The 15,811-nt window shown below is 43.5% G+C and overlaps 1 protein-coding gene across 3 annotated transcripts in view; it reads right to left on the minus strand.

The window, feature by feature from the left end:
* Positions 1-635: 635 nt before the first annotated feature.
* The window catches only part of ctnnd2b (catenin (cadherin-associated protein), delta 2b), a 1,166,477-nt gene continuing 1,151,301 nt past the window's right edge, over positions 636-15,811 (minus strand). For all 3 annotated transcript variants that reach the window (XM_080203490.1, XM_080203498.1, XM_080203509.1), the window contains 3 exons: positions 10,723-10,854; positions 3,961-4,037; positions 636-1,138 (listed from right to left, as the gene is read on the minus strand). In XM_080203490.1, coding sequence (XP_080059616.1) covers positions 878-1,138; positions 3,961-4,037; positions 10,723-10,854 — 470 coding nt within the window. In that variant the 3' untranslated portion in view covers positions 636-877. The remainder of the gene's footprint in view (positions 1,139-3,960; positions 4,038-10,722; positions 10,855-15,811) is intronic.

Raw genomic sequence — 15,811 nt, forward strand, 5'->3', positions numbered from 1 at the left:
ACAATACTGCTAAATACTTCCTTCAGTTAGTTACTTCATAAAAAAAAGAAAGCTTGGAAATTCACACATCTGATCAAATTCGCTTAACACATTATTTTTTTGTCCATAATTAAAACAGTATTTAGAACAAGAGACAGAAGGAGTACTTTGGCATTGCTGTAATGGACACAATGCTCCCATTGATCGGTAATGTACATCCAATACTTCACAACAAAGCATTAAAACGAAAGAAAGAACCCCAAGAAGGCGACGAGAGAAATGGTCTTGCTGTACAGAAGAAAACCCGACTGCAAACTACAAGCTGTGACACACAATCAGTTGAGAATGTTTGTTTCCAAGAGGTGACAGACAGTCCCCGTTAACAAGTGTAAACGCATTCAGGTTCTTGTGCTTGACCTCTGACCTGGCCTCTCCAACATCCATCCTATCGCTTTCAACCACTTTCCACTGCCAACTTTCAGTCCTCCCCACAACGCTCTTTTATTTGCACGCTTCTGATGTCCTTTGTCCCCCCCCCCTCCCCGCCATCACCCTGCATCTCTGGACGCAGAACAAGAACGTTTAATCTTTCCCCAATCCCATCCCACCCTTAGCACGTAACCCCCCTGCAACCCCCCTCCCCACCCCATCCTCTGGTGAGCAAATTTTCCATCTCCTTTGTATGAGCTGAATGTCACTTGCATTTCTCTCCGCACTTATCCATCTGACCGCCATCTGCCATGATTTCCCCCGTCCTACGGAACAGACCACTGATAGACTAAGACTTGCTGAAAAATGTCTTGTGGTATTCATGCACATGCACAGTTCCCAGGGTCTTGTATAATTATTCTTTGCTTGTGTATCTGCCGCCTCCGCTCAGACCCAAGAGGCCAACCGCTTAGACCCAGGAGTCGGGTGAGGCCGGGTAGTGGCTCGTCTCGTAGTTTAACTCACTGTAGGGACGGGCAGCAGAATAGAAATCAACATAATTGCCAGTTGACTTCAGGCCGAGATGCATGTTGTATTCACTGGCCGCTGGGCGACTGTGCACTTGATCCTCAAAGAAAGAGTCATCGTAATTTGCTGTCGAGTTTTGATAGGGCTGATATGTATCATAGTCTTTCCTACTGGGTTCTTGTGCAGCAGGCTGTGATGAAACCTATTGAGAAGATGGTACAGGTTATAGTTCTTGTTTCCTTTTAACACCAACAACTTGTATTATTTCAATAGCTTTAACATATCAAAATGAACCCAAAATTTGACACTGAGCCAAATAGAGAGATAGCAATGCAGTTGACCAAAACCATGCTCTTAGATTTTGAGGGACGGCAAGATGGCACAGTGGTTAGCACTACTGCCTCACAGTGCTAGGGATCCTGGTTCAATTCTAGCCTCGGGTGATTGTCTGTATGGAGTTTACACATTCTCCCCATGTCTGTGCAGGTTTCCTTTGACTGCTTCAGTTTCCTCCTACAATCCAAAGATGTGCTGGTTAGGTAGATTGGCCAAGGAAAATTGCCCCTTAGGGGATTAACAGAGTAAATGTGTGGTGTTACAGGTTAGGAACTGGGTGAGATTGTTGTCAGTGCAGGCTTGATGGGCCAAATGGCCTCTTTCTGCACTGTTGGGATTCTGTGATGTCTTAAAGGAGGAAACAAAGATAGAGAAGCTTAAGGCTGGGGTGGATTCCTGAGATTTGGGCCTTGGCAGCTAAAGGAATGGCGATGCTATTAAATCTAAGATATGAAAGAGACCAGCATGGGAGGAGTGCAAAATACTTTGGGACGGTTGTAAGGTTGGAGGACATGACAGAGTTCGAGGGGGTGAGGCCACAGAGCGATTTGAAATCAAGCCTGCAAATGATTAAACATTGCTCAGCTGTAAGCCTATGGAAGTCAGTGTGGACGGGGTGAAAGGGATGTGATGTGAGGTAAGATTTGGAAGGCAAGCTTTCCTTGAGTTTAAGTTTGTGGAGGTGGAAGATGGAAGACCAGCTTGAAGTGCATTGGAATAATCAAATCTAGACTTAACAAAGGGGTGGGTGAGAGTTTCAGCAGAAAATGAGCTAATGTAGGAGCCATGACATTATGGAACTAACAGTAGGCGAGCTACATTATGGTGTGAATATGTGGTCAGAAGCTCACTTTGTGATCAAATAAATCACCAGGATTGCGAACAGTCTAATTCTGCCGCAGGTAGTTGCTTGGGACAGAGGTGGAATTGCTGGCTAGGGAACACAATTAGTGGCAGGAACCAAAGAGAATGGCTGAATTTTCCAGTGGGCACTTGTGGGTCTGTAGTCCACTCGTGAAACTAGTGTGTCCACCAGCACAACCTTTCAGGGGATGGCCTTCTAGTTGCCTGCCCTCTCACTGGTCTATTAAGGACAAAGAGTAGTGCAGGAAATGTGAGCCTTTTTATACTTTGTTTTTTCATTCTTTGCATTTGAGGAGGTGAATTTTATACTTTGTATGAGCTCCTGGAGATGAAGGGTCAATTTTAGAAATGTAAGGAAATAACACTTGCATGACTTCAGTTAATTCAGAATCACAATTTAATAGGGATTGATGGTAATAAACTGAACATGTGAATACGAAAAGGGACAGATACCTGAACTTTCTTACCAATTATTACCAAGGGATATACTTTAAAATATAACAATCGATGGATTTTGGAACTGTAATAAGATAAATGTAGGGGTCAGCAAAGCTGGCAAATGGTTATACAAGAAAAAGTGAACAATGGAATGTTTACATGTCAAAGGTATTCTGTTTGAGTTGTGACTATGGGTTGCAACCACAATGGATGAATTAATGTTAGTATTGACAGATTAAATAACAAGATCAAAGCATAATGGCAATATTAGAGCATCAAGATTGGCCTTGGCTACAGAGGATTAAAATAACAAGGCAAAGAGGTTCATTGCACAGATTTCAAAAAGACTTAGGGAGAGAACAGGGATCACAAATCAGCTGCAGCCATTAGTCAGAGGGAAGCAAGAACCACCTGAACTAGATTACCGATTGCTTTTGATGTTAATTGTAACTTTTGTTGATTAGTATATTTCCCTAATACATATGGCCTCCTTGTCCAGAATGCATCTGAACATCTTGCAGTAGGTTTCTGAGGCTGGAGGCCCAATAGAAGAGCTTTCATCACAGGGCTGGGGCAGAATGGTGAGCATGAGGGTGTCTCAACATGGAAGTGCCCTGCAGAGAAAGCAGCAAAGAAAGAGGGGAGAGCTGATCGGACACTGGAAAGCAGGGGAAATCTCTCTGCAGTACTAATTTCAGAAATGGTCGCCTTTCATTCTCACAGTTTCTGGCTGTGATGTCTATCTGGCAGTCCCTGAGAGAGGCCACCTCTAATGTATGTCCTCATGCTCAGCAGGACCCCCTCCCCCCCACAGTGTCTTGCAGTGGCAGAGGAGACTGCCAGTGGCCAGCAATATGATCCTCTGGTCCCCATGCCGTCAACAGGTTTTCCATTGTTCGCAGTCCCTGCCACTGGGGAACCCATAGTGGTGTTGGCGGGGGTTACTGTTGGCTGGACCGGAAGATCCCACAGGCAGGAATGGCTGGGAAGTTGGGCCTATGTTTCCATTCCACAGGCAGAGTAAGTTTCTCAGAATGTCATCACCCCACCCCACAACCCACATTTGGGAATAAAGTAAATTTTCCCTTTCTCCATGGAATTGAGTCTTTTTTTTAAATGTCCAGCGACATTTTCTCTTGCCATTGTTTTGTAAATGTCATCCAAATTACATTGAAACACTTGTATATGATGTCACTGAGGCAGAAGAGTGAACAAGGTTTGTTATCTCTCCAAGCAAAGCAAGAAAATAAAGGAGTCAAGCCTGTAGTGAGACTGAGGGACAGGAACGGTGTTGCGATTCAATGCAGAGCTCAAATCTTTTTTCACACTGATGGCTGCTGAAGGTCAAAGACATTGATCAGATGTTCTGTAAAGTGTGTAACAGACCTGGTTGTGCTTGGTAGCTTCAACAGGAGTAGCATAGGAATTCCTGTAGCCTGATCCAGCTACTACAGAAAGTTGAGCTGTTCAAATAAAGAAAGAGACGCAGTTAAAATGGTTGCAAGTTCCTGACAAGGCTTGGTGTACTGTAGGCTAAATTTTCTTTGGCAAATTGCGTTTCTTGCTCTTTCTAGACACCCATATCCTTACCTCCGCCTGAAGTTTTGCTTACCCTCATTGGGCACAGTAAGAAGTCTCACAACACCAAGTTAAAATCCAACCTTATTGGTGATGAAGGAACCGCACTCCGAAAACTTGTGATTCCAAATAAACTTGTTGGACTTTAACCTGGTGCTGCAAGACTTCTTACTGGGACCACCCCAATCCATCACCAGCATCTCCACATCACGGCTATTCTCATTGGGCATGATCTTATCTGCCGTTCAAGCCACGCTCCCGCTGCAGCGAGATTGGAGAATCTGATGGCCAGCTAAATCTCCGTTCGCTGCGGTGGGATGGGAAAATCCTGCTGGCATGAATGGTGATAATCTCTGGGGCCCCTAAGCCTCAAATGAGCACGATGCCATTTAAACAACACATCCTGATCAATGTGGTGATGTTCTGAACTATAGATCTATCTTTTTGCCCAAATTTGCACAAATGTAATTCATTCTGGGATCCCAGTATTGATGATCTTACCAGCAGGGATCTCATGCTACATAGCACATCACTGCAGCCAATCCCATTGGTCCTGTCACTGCTCACCAACACATCCTTCTTAAAATTCTTTTACAGAATGTGCACATTGCTGATTAGGCCGGCATTTGTTGCCCATCCTTAATTGCCCTTTAGAAGATGGTGGTGAGCTTGGGGAACATTCATTTCTTGAGTGCAACAGAGGAAATAGGGGTGAGTTGCATTGAGTCTTTACACTGTAGAAAGAGATGCCTGGACTTGAGCCCAGAACTGGCGCATAAAGATTTACCCAGCTTTCCCATCCTAATGCATCTGAAGTATGCCAAATTTTAGGGGAACTGGCTGAACCATACTGATTATTTATTTGTTCTCAGTGTAATGTCCGTATCCCTTTAAAAATGTGCTTTTTAAAAACCATGCTCACAGCCTTCGGTGATGCTTGGGTGGAGAAGAAAGAAACTGTGCAGCTCAGGTAACAACGGTTTAGTTTTGTTTTATCTGCAGTGTTAGAAACATAGTTGAAATAAGTCTCTCTCTGTTTTTATTTTGAAAGTTTTACCAGTTAGCTGAAAGCACATCTTGTTTGCCATCCTGCAGTAAAAAATATCTGTGTTTTGGTGTTTTGGGGAGCTGAAGACCACAAGCTGCTCTGAGTTTTCAAGATCATTTAAAATCAGCATTCGACCTCAGTATCAAGTGAGCATTAGTCTGTGCTGTGTCAAATCTGTAAAAAGGGTTTTTGTTTTATTTGGAACCCATTACAGATATTTATTAAGAGTTATACATTATTGTGGTTTTGTTTCTTGTTTGTAATTGGTAAAAGTTCTTGCCAAATTTCTCACTATACACGTTAACTATACTTTTAAATAAAATTTGTATGATAAAAGCTCCCTAACGGGTGACTTGAATTATGCCTGAAGTGAAACATCTCATACTTATCCTAGTCAAATTCAAAATGCAAAACTTGTGGTTCAGGCAGTCTTCATAAAACACTTGTGTTTCTGACCTGAACTATAACATTAGGATATGGCTGACAGTATAAATTATTGCCTGGCCGCTAGCTGTCTTGAAAAGTACTTGTGGGTCTTTGCGAACTGCTGCATCTATGCAGTAAAGGCTTCCTCATAAACCATAGTGGCGTTTAGTTAGGGAATTCCAAGATATCGTCCCAACTCTGTTGGAGGAAGTGTAATTTATGTATGAGTGAATGGCGTGAAGAGGAAGTCGGAGATGAAGGTGAGGGTAATAAATGCTGGCCTTGTCAGCGATGATCACATTCTATTAATAAATACAAAAAACTCTATCGGATTACTTCAAAAAAGAGGGGTGTTCTCACCCGGTCTACATTTGGTATTCGACTGACTCTGCTTAAGCAGAGTCGTAATCATCGAGAGAGCTTTCTGTGTGCAAATTGGCTGCAACACTTATTACACTTCAGTTATACTGCATTGGCTACAAGTGGCTTTGCAAAGCCTTGACAGACTTTCTTTAACACTGCATCTTGACAAACGCGATGCTATAAATCTCCTCTCTACTATGGGGAAATTTTCCTGAATTATATTTGATAATTTGAAATGGCTGCAGAACTAGGATCAGCAACCCAAGAATTTCTTGGGGTTCGAAGCTGAATTCTCCCACTTTGGTGCTGTCACTCGCTTGCTGCCTCACCAGCAAGAAAATCAATTAAAAACTAGACGGGCTTACACAGGAAAATGGCAGCCATAATGGTCTACGACCAACTGACTGAAAGGCGGTCACTGTGAGAAACCCAGCAGATAATTTGTGCAGATCAAGGTATCACAAACAGCAACGAGATAAATAAGCAGATAATCTACTTCAGATAAATGTTAAGAAGAAACGGTGAAAAACTAACTCTCCTCTGAACTGTACTGAACAACAAGAAGCTGGTCCGTTAGTTAAATGGAAGTGGCGGGAATGGGAACCAACATTAATCTGAATATCAGAGTATTTGTATATTTTTCTCAGCAAGCTTTACAATATCTCAGAATTTACTTTGCATTTTACTTTATGGTGATTTCACTAACGTATCCGCCAATTTCTTTCTGGAGCGTGTGAACGGATAAATTGCGTGAACTTTTGTGTGCTATGCATAAATGGTGGTTTAAAAGGCCTGATTTGTACGTGACCCATGTTGAGACTTTTGGGGCTCTGTCAACATCCAACTTTGTGAGGGTATTGGATTTTACCCCACGAGAAAAATTCAAAGTCCTACAGAACTGTGGAATGCCCAAGTGTATCAGCTTTGGGAGACTACAACTGGAAACCCCAAACAGCTGATGTGCTATCCTGCTGAGTTCTTGCAGGGTCGCAGAATAATGGGGTGCAAATATTGCCCACGTCTGCTGATGTAGCTGGTTTCAATAGCAATGTTTATGGTGCAGCTTTAATCTGAAGGTGTAAGTGTGTGGTTACAGGAGTTGAGTGAATTTGAGCTTTATGCATGAGTTCTTCCAGTGTTGGGAATGCCAGAGAAATAGGGTAAACAACAACAACTTCCATTCATATAGCACCTTCAATGTACCTGAACATCCCAATGTGCTTCACTTGAACAAAATCAAACTAAATTGGACACCAAACCACATAAAGACATCCTAGAATCCCTACAGTGCAGAAGGAGGCCATTCGGCCCATTGAGTTTGCACTGACCACAATCCCACCCAGGCTCTATTCCTGTAACCCCACATATTTGCCCCACTAATCCCCCTGACACCGGGGTCAATTTAGCATGGCCAGTCAACCTAACCTGCACGTCTTTGGACAATGGGAGAAACCGGAGCAGCCAGAGGAAACCCACACAGATATGGGGAGAATGTGCAAACTCCACACTGATAGTGATCCAAGCCAGGAATTGAACCCAGGTCCCTGGTGCAGTGAGGCAGCAGTGCTAACCACTGTACTACCATGCTGCCCCTATTAAGATATTAAGTCAGGCAACTAAAAAGTTGGTCGGCAAAACAGTTTTGAAGAAATGGTTTGATGAGAAGAGAAAGGTAAAGCAGCGGAGAAGTTTAGGGAGGGAATTCCACACCTTAGGGGCCAGGTAGCTGAGGGCACAGTGGGCTGTGGGATGGAGAACCTTACAGAGGTTGGGAGGAGCAAAAATATGGAGAAATTTGAACACGAGGTGGAGCATTTCAAAACTGAGGTGCTGCTAAAGCAGAAACCAAAAAGGGTTAGCGAGCACAAAAGAAATAGATGCATAGGATTTGTGAGAGTTAGGATGTGCACAGCAGAATGTTTATAGAGTGCAGAAGGTGGGTGGCACGTGACAAGAGAGCATTGGAATCATTGACTGCATGTCAGAAGCCATGGGTGAGAGTTCAGTAACTTAGACAGTGACAAAGAAAAGGTGATAGAACATTAGTACATGAATGTCAGCTGATTGGAATATCAGCTTGTACTTTATATTACAGCTCGCTTGTTTGTAACGTTCAGACGCTGAGGTTGGACATTATCATTGACTGAAGATTTATAGATTTATAAAGCCTTTCTCCATTTCTCGCCTCAAAGGGATCTCCCACTTCCTTCATCCCACCATTGACAATTGTCTAGGCTTTAAGATCTGGAATTCCCTCTGTAAACTTCACTGCTTCACTACTCTTGTTTAAGAAGCTCGTAAAAACTTACTCCTTACCTGTCTTCATGTCACATTATGTGACTTTTTGTCTAATTATGAAGCACTGGCTGTTTTAATACATTAAAGGCGTTACATGAACACAAGTTGAGGAGTTAATAATAAAAATTGCACATGCACTTAATTACAGATTTGTTATTGATGCTGCACAGTGTAATAATAAATCCCTAAATCACATGCAGAGACCTGACAGTGCACTAACACTGCCATTGCTTTACATTGCTCATAGACTGATCTATTCATGTATTTACAATGTTACCAGGTTTTGTAGTTTCACTTGGAGCATTTCAAACATCTTCTGGCCAAATCCCAAATGGCTGGGTGAGTACATGCACCCCCCCCCACTTCCCAAATTCCCTCCTCCCCCACCCCCTCACTCCACCCTGGTGGATCATGCAGCTGTACTGTCCTGTGAAGTCTTCTGTGCTGCCCCTGTGCAGTGCAAAATGAGTTAACCTCGAGTGGATTTACAGTGAGACACTATGTCTGGAATCTAATGAGAGCAGGAGGTGGCCCAACATCCACCACAAAGATTACAGCATCGCTGCCACACGGGTCGTTCGGAGCCCCAGGGGAATAAAGTTCCCAAATGGAAGAGGAAACACTGTCTTCTGGGCTCCCGAGTCCACAAGGAACATTTAGTTGTCGGGCTTCTGCTGGTGGAGCAGAAATCCGATCCCTGAGAGCTGCTGGCCTGGCCATAACCAAAAGCTGATGACTGTTGTTGATGATATAACTGGGCCTTAGGCAGGGAACCCTGCCTAAGGAGAAAGGTGAGGGTGGGTGGGATTAAGGATTCAGAGAGAGAGTTGCTGGTGATGTGGGGGGAGGTGGGAGGTCAGAAGCAAAGCAAGAGGCTTGGATCTCAGTGAGCTAACCACACTCTCCTTCCTGAACTGGGCACTGAACGTCTTTCAATCAGGGTCCCATGTTTGGTTGTTCAGCAAGCCTGACTGTGCAGCCTGCTCGCATGACAAGTCTCCCATCCACTACTGTTAAATTTGAAGGCATGGGGTGGTGTGGGGGCATTGGGGTGAGTTGGGGTCACATTGCTTGAAGGGGTTGGAGGTTGCTGGGTGGAAATCATGCCACCTGTTGCATTTATGCTCCAGATTTAATTTGAGGGATGGAGGAAGGCAGCAAGACCAATCCTCCCATTCTACCAAACAATGTCCCCTCCCTACACCACCTTCAAACTCATCTCAGAGGTGGGGTGGGCATTAAGTTTTGAATATAAGTGGCCTGGGTTAGGAAAAGGGGTGTTAGGAGTCAGCACTCCTGTTCTAGATAATTCAATTATAGTTCCCATCATAAATGGCAAATTAATGGCTGTCATTTGAGGACAGTGTTCTGCTCAGTTGTGACTTCCTTTTATTATGTTGCAAGATCAGCTTGGCTCACTTGTGAATGACCACTTGAGCAAAGAACTGAGCAGGCAAGAAGCTCTGTCAGTGGAACTATTCCCATGAATAAATCACCATTTTCAGTACGGGGCTAGAGGAAGGAGGATTGAAAACATACAAACACTCGAATTAGGAGCAGGAGTAGGCCACTCAGCCCCTTGAGCCCACTCTGCCATTCAATAATGTGACATTAGTGTACCTTTAAGAAGTGTTTTTTTAATCATGATCTCTGCAGCTCTCACAGTCAGTGTTTATCATGCTCACAGCATTAGGTGATGTCATTGTTGGGAGGAAGAAAAAGCTGTGGGCAGGCCAGATGGCAAGGATTCATTTTCAGTTTCAGTTTTGGGAGTTGGGTGTTAGAAGAATCATTTTTTTTGGAAATTCTATTGTTTTTCTGAAGGGTGAAAATCTACTGTTGTTGGGGTCTGGATCAGAGTCTCTCTGGTGTTTTGGGAAGCTGTCTTTTCTTCAACCTGTTCTGAGCGAATTAAAACTGAGGGTTTTCAACTCTCCAACTAAAGGACCCAATTTCTAGTATCACGTGAGCATTAGTCTGTGCTGTGTTAAACCTGTGCAAAGGATTATTGTTGTCTATAAGTTTGGTTTTAATTGGAACACATTAGAGATATTCAGTAAGAGTTATACATTATCATGGTTGTTTTCTTGTTTGTAATTTATATAAGTTCTTGATAATTTTCTTACTATACATGTTAGCTATATTCTTAAATAAACTTTGTTTGATAAAAGCTCTCTAGTGGATCACTTGAATTATACCTGAAGTAAAACATCTCGTGCTCATCCCAGCCAAATTCAGGATACAAAACTTATGATTCAGGTGGGCTTCATAAAACACTTTGGAGTTTCTAATCGGAACCTTAACAATAAGATCATGACTGATCTGATTGTAAATTCTTGCATACCCCCCTATAACCTTTCACCCCATTGGAAATGCTGTGGAATAATCCCCTTTGGGTCATTTTTATTTAGTGAGGATGCTTCCAGGTTGCTCACCTGGAAGAGTATCTTTTCTAGAGATGTGCTCCCCTTTACTCCCAGGGTAGCCAGAGTTGGTCCCAGTTGTGTCATAGTCCGGCTTCCTTTCCTTCAAGTTGATCATCTCTCGAGGAGAGGCTGGGGCACTCGCTGAAAAAAAAAGAGAGCACCACATTATTCCAATATATCTCTGGCATCCTTGGACAACCAGGAGCCAGCAGAATATTCCTTCTGTTCCACTGGCTGAAAGAAACCCTTTTCAGATGGAGGCATAAGTTAGGTAAGAAATTCACCTTAGGGTAGGAGTACAGAACGGGGAATAGTCTAATGATAATGCCACAATAATATTGGCATTACCACTAGGCTATTAATCCAGAAACTCAGCTAATGTTCTGAGGACCTGAGTTCGAATCCCACCACAGCAGATGGTGAATTCAATAAAAAATATCTCAAATTAAGAATCTACTGATGACCTTGAAACCATTGTTAGAAAAACCCATCTGACTCAATAATGTCCTTTCAGGAAGGAAATCTGCCATCCTTACCTGGTCTTGCCTGCATGCGACTCCAGAGCCACAGCAATGTGGTTGACTCTCAACTGCCCTCAGGCAACTAGGGATGGGCAGTAAATGCTAGCCAGCCAGCGATGCCCATGTCCCATGAATGAATTGAAAAAAATTGATAGCTGGTTTTGTACCTCATGCCCATTATTTAATTCATTGAAGACAACAGAGAAGAAAATCATTGAGATAGAAAATCGAATTGTATGTTTAGGTCCATTAAGTGGGAGTTGAATGCACAACCACTGACTCAGAAGGAAGAATCAGTCAGTGGCAATGATATATTCTGGCCCATTACAGATAAAGACATTCGGCATAACTCAAATAAGGGGCAATACAATGATCGAAGTAAAGCATGGTGCCAGGAACACTGCTCTTCAATGATCTATGACCTAAGGAGCTAACCTTAGAGCATGGCTAGCTCATTACCAGGATCTGAATCCTGCTTGCAAGTAAATGAATTAAACTGCTGCTAAGGAAAAAAGCAACGTCATGATAAAGTTATATCTATTCTGCATTTTTCACAAACTCAGGATGTCCTAATCTGCTTTTTAGCCAATTAGATTCTTCTGAACTGAAGTCATTGCAAGAAAAGCAACAAGCAACAATGTGATAAAGGTCAAATAATGTGTTTTAGTGATTGAAGGATACCTATTGACCAAGAAACCTGGGAGTACCTCCCCATTCTTGTTCAAAATATCTTTTACGTCCAGCTGAGAGGCAGGCGAGGCCTCAGTTTATTGCTTCATCCTCCAATAGTCCAGTACTCCCTCAGCACTGCACAGCATGTCAGGATAGGCATTGTTTAAACCTCTGGAGTGAGGCCTGAGACCAACATCTTAGAGGAGAGAGTGCTACCACTGTACCACATAAGAACATCAGCAAGAAGCAATACACTGGAGATAATTGATCCACCTCCCAAAGAAAAACCTCAGTGTTTTGAACTGCTAATTACATATTTTAAGAAGCGACTGAACAGAATAGGAAATCTCAGGAGTCCCTGTTTTAAATGGGTGGCACGGTGGCATAGTAGTTAGCACTGCTGCCTCACAGCACCAGGGACCTGGGTTTGATTCCTGGCTTGGGTCACTATCTGTGTGGAGTTTGCACATTCTTCCCATGTCTGCGTAGGTTTCCTCGGGTTTCCTCCTACAGTCCAAAGACGTACGGGTTAGGTGGAATGGCCATGTTAAATTGCCACGTGTCAGGGGGACTAGCTAGGGTAAATGCATGGGGTTATGGGGATATGAGTTAGATTGTGGTCAGTGCAGGCACGATGGGCCGAATGGCCTCTTTTTGCGCTGTAGGATTCTATGATTTTACAAATGGAGGCAGCAGAGTTGAAAGGGTTAACAGATGAACTCAGCCGTCTTTTCTATCCCATATCACTTTGAAAATTAACACGTAGACAGAGGCCTGCTAAATATCTTTGCTGCCACTGAATTTGGTACCACAAGAATTGGCTCTAATATTGTGTAAAAGGAAAGGTTATCCTTTAAAGTGTTAAAGCCACTGAGCTTTGTTCGCTCTCTCTCTCTGCTTACTGAGAGGCTCGAAGAAATGGCATGTGTTTACAAGATAAAAAATAAAAACTTGGTCGACTGTTTTTGTGATGAGGGTTAACATTTGAAGATCAAAGTTACCTCTTTTACGGGATTCTACTGGCGTACAGTCTGTTAGATATTCTGACTGTGCACCCCAGTTAGTCCCACAGTAAACAGGAGCGCCGACTTCCTCTCTTTAAAGTATTAGATGTCATGTTTCTATTCCCCAGCTTCCTGCATTAAACATCATCAATGCTCTGCTCCCTCGGCAAATCTTTGACAGGAAGTCTCTTCCTGAAAACCGCCAATTTCATTGTAAGACCGCTGGGACGAGGAACCTGACCCGTGTTCCATCTGGGAGTTTGATTGGAAGCCAAATACATGGCAAGTCAATGAGTGTTCTTCCATGGCTTTTATTTAGCCATCTACCCTACCCAGTGCACAATACCGTATCACTGGGGGAGAACAGCCCTGCCAACTGTGCCCAGGAGACTGCCGGGGAACCATATTATTTGACAGCCCTCCAACTGAAGCTGCAATGTAACCTGTTCCAACACCACAAACACTGCTGTGTGTTGAGTCTTTGCTCAGGACCAGTCTTGAAAGTGAGATGTGAGGAAGGTGATTTAAAAATAAAATACTGCACTGGGGAATCGGTTTCATCGCTGTACATTTAACTGAAATGAGAGAGCTGGGACACTTTCTGACAGACAAGTTTCACTTGAATCATTTTTGGTTTGAAAATACAGTGATTATGTTTGTTGGTGGCCTGAAGATTGGCATCCGTAGCCACGGAATGATTTAAGTGTTTTAATCCTTTAAAGGATAACATTCCCACTCTAGAAAATTAATGTCATCTTTGTCATCCAACATGAAAAATTATATTCTGTATTACTAAATCATGAGTGCTGTCAAATGTCATTTTTCTTGTTTTCTATCCATATTGAATGAATGTGAACACAGTTTTATGTGCAGGGTCTCAGCTGATCAAGGGTACAATACAAGGGTACAGCTAAGGAGTTGGGCAGCACGGTGGCACAGTGGTTAGCACTGCTGCCTCACAGCGCCAGGGAGCTGGGTTCGATTCCAGCCTTGGGTCACTGTCTGGGTGGAGTTTGCGCATTCTTCCTCCGTATGCATGTATTTCTTCCAGATGATCTGATTTCTTCTCAACCTCCAAAGATGTGGGGGTTAGGTTGATTGGCCATGAAAAATTGCCCCTTAGTGTCGGGAGGACTAGCTAGGGTAAATATATGGGGTTATGGGGATAGGACCCGTGTGGGATTGTTGTCGGTGCAGGCTCGATGGGCCAAATGGTCACCTAGATTCTATGAATATAATAAGTGACATCGCAAATTATTACAATGGCAATGCAATAATTTATCACTGAAATTCAGACTGCAACATATTTGCAGGTATTAAATTCTGGGTGGAATTTGGCAAAGGCTCATTAGTGGGTGGGAAAAGTGTTGTTGAAGATGTTGACGCCAAAGGCTGCTTCCTCCGCCTTATCCTTCTGGACTTGGTATGAAAAACTGAAAGGGACGGGTGCCACAATGTAATGCTCGTGGGGTAAGCTCAATCAGCAACTTTGTCTCTTGAAGATCAGGTTGTCATTTTTAAAGGCTGCCCCAACTCACAGACAATGCCCAGGTATGACCGTCTCTCTCTTGAGCGATGCACTCACCAGAGCTCCTCTGGGAGGTCCGCTTGCCAGGTGCACACCTTAGGAGACCAGTTGGATCTGACACTGTACTGCCCTCACGCCAACGTGAATGGACTTTCTTATGGGTGGGGTTGAATTCAGGCATAGAGGCCTGATAATGAGGTGAGAATTTATTCAAATAATGTTCTTGACATTGAATTTCAAAAATCGCACCCTGTCATTGATGGGGAAAGGGGACAATTGTATCCTGCATCTACGTCAGTGATTTGTGTGAGATTTTCTGTTCCTGTTGCCAAACGCGTCCGATGAAAATAGGAGTGGAAAATCCTGGCTCTGCATTGTTTTGTATACTCAAAACATGCAATATGCATGGTGTTACACTCTAAGAGTGCAACACTATTGGAGGTGCAGAATTTCAGATGATGTGAAGCAGAAACCCTGCCTGCCCGCTCAGGAGAAAATGAAAGATTCCCGCTTCTTGGACAAAGGCAAGAAGTTATCCCAGATGCCTTGGCCAATATTCACATATCCTTCAACCGTTGCTGTTTGTGGGAGCGTAAATGAGCTGCCATGTTTCCTACACTGAAATCATGACATTTCTAAAGTGCATAGTTTGCTTTAAAGTGCTTTCTGATGCTCTGATGTCATGAAAGACACTATATAATTGAACATCTTTCTCTCGGTGAAATCAGCCACAGGGTAATTGATGTAGACTGGTTTGGATAGGGCCAGAACTGAGTCAAGGCCAAATCTGACCCATTCTGTCGGAGCCACCTTGGAATATGCTGGAAAAGAGGTGGATTTTCAGAGCTGGTATACCTCATCCCCTCTTCCTCCACTGGGTCCTACGCTCTCCTGAGCATAGAATTAACAGAAGATTCATAGAATCCTTACAGTGCAGAACAAGGCCACTCAGCCCATCAACTGACTGCAATCCCACTCAGGCCCTACTTCCACAATCCCACATATTTACCCTGCCAATCCCTTAACACTGTGGTCAATTTAGCATGACCAACTCACCTAACCCGCATATCTTTGGGCTGCAGGAGGAAAAGGGGCACCTGGAGGAAACCCACGCAGACACGGGGAGGATGTGCAAACTCCACACATACACAGTGGCCTGAGACCGAAATTGAACCCGGGTCCCTGACGTGTGAGACAGCAGTGCTAACCACTGTGCCACCATGCTGCCCTATAAAGCCTCACCAGGGTTAACTTTCTAATGAGCCTCCACCAATTTCCACACAGTCAATGGTCAGGCAGATGAGGGAAATAAGATGGCAAATCCATTATGACCAGATCTCCAACCTGTGTTTCTTGATTCCCCTTCCCTGGCA

Source organism: Carcharhinus amblyrhynchos, chromosome 2 (genome assembly GCF_965287045.1).
Source record: "Carcharhinus amblyrhynchos chromosome 2, sCarAmb.v2.hapA, whole genome shotgun sequence".
Taxonomy (NCBI): domain Eukaryota; kingdom Metazoa; phylum Chordata; class Chondrichthyes; order Carcharhiniformes; family Carcharhinidae; genus Carcharhinus; species Carcharhinus amblyrhynchos.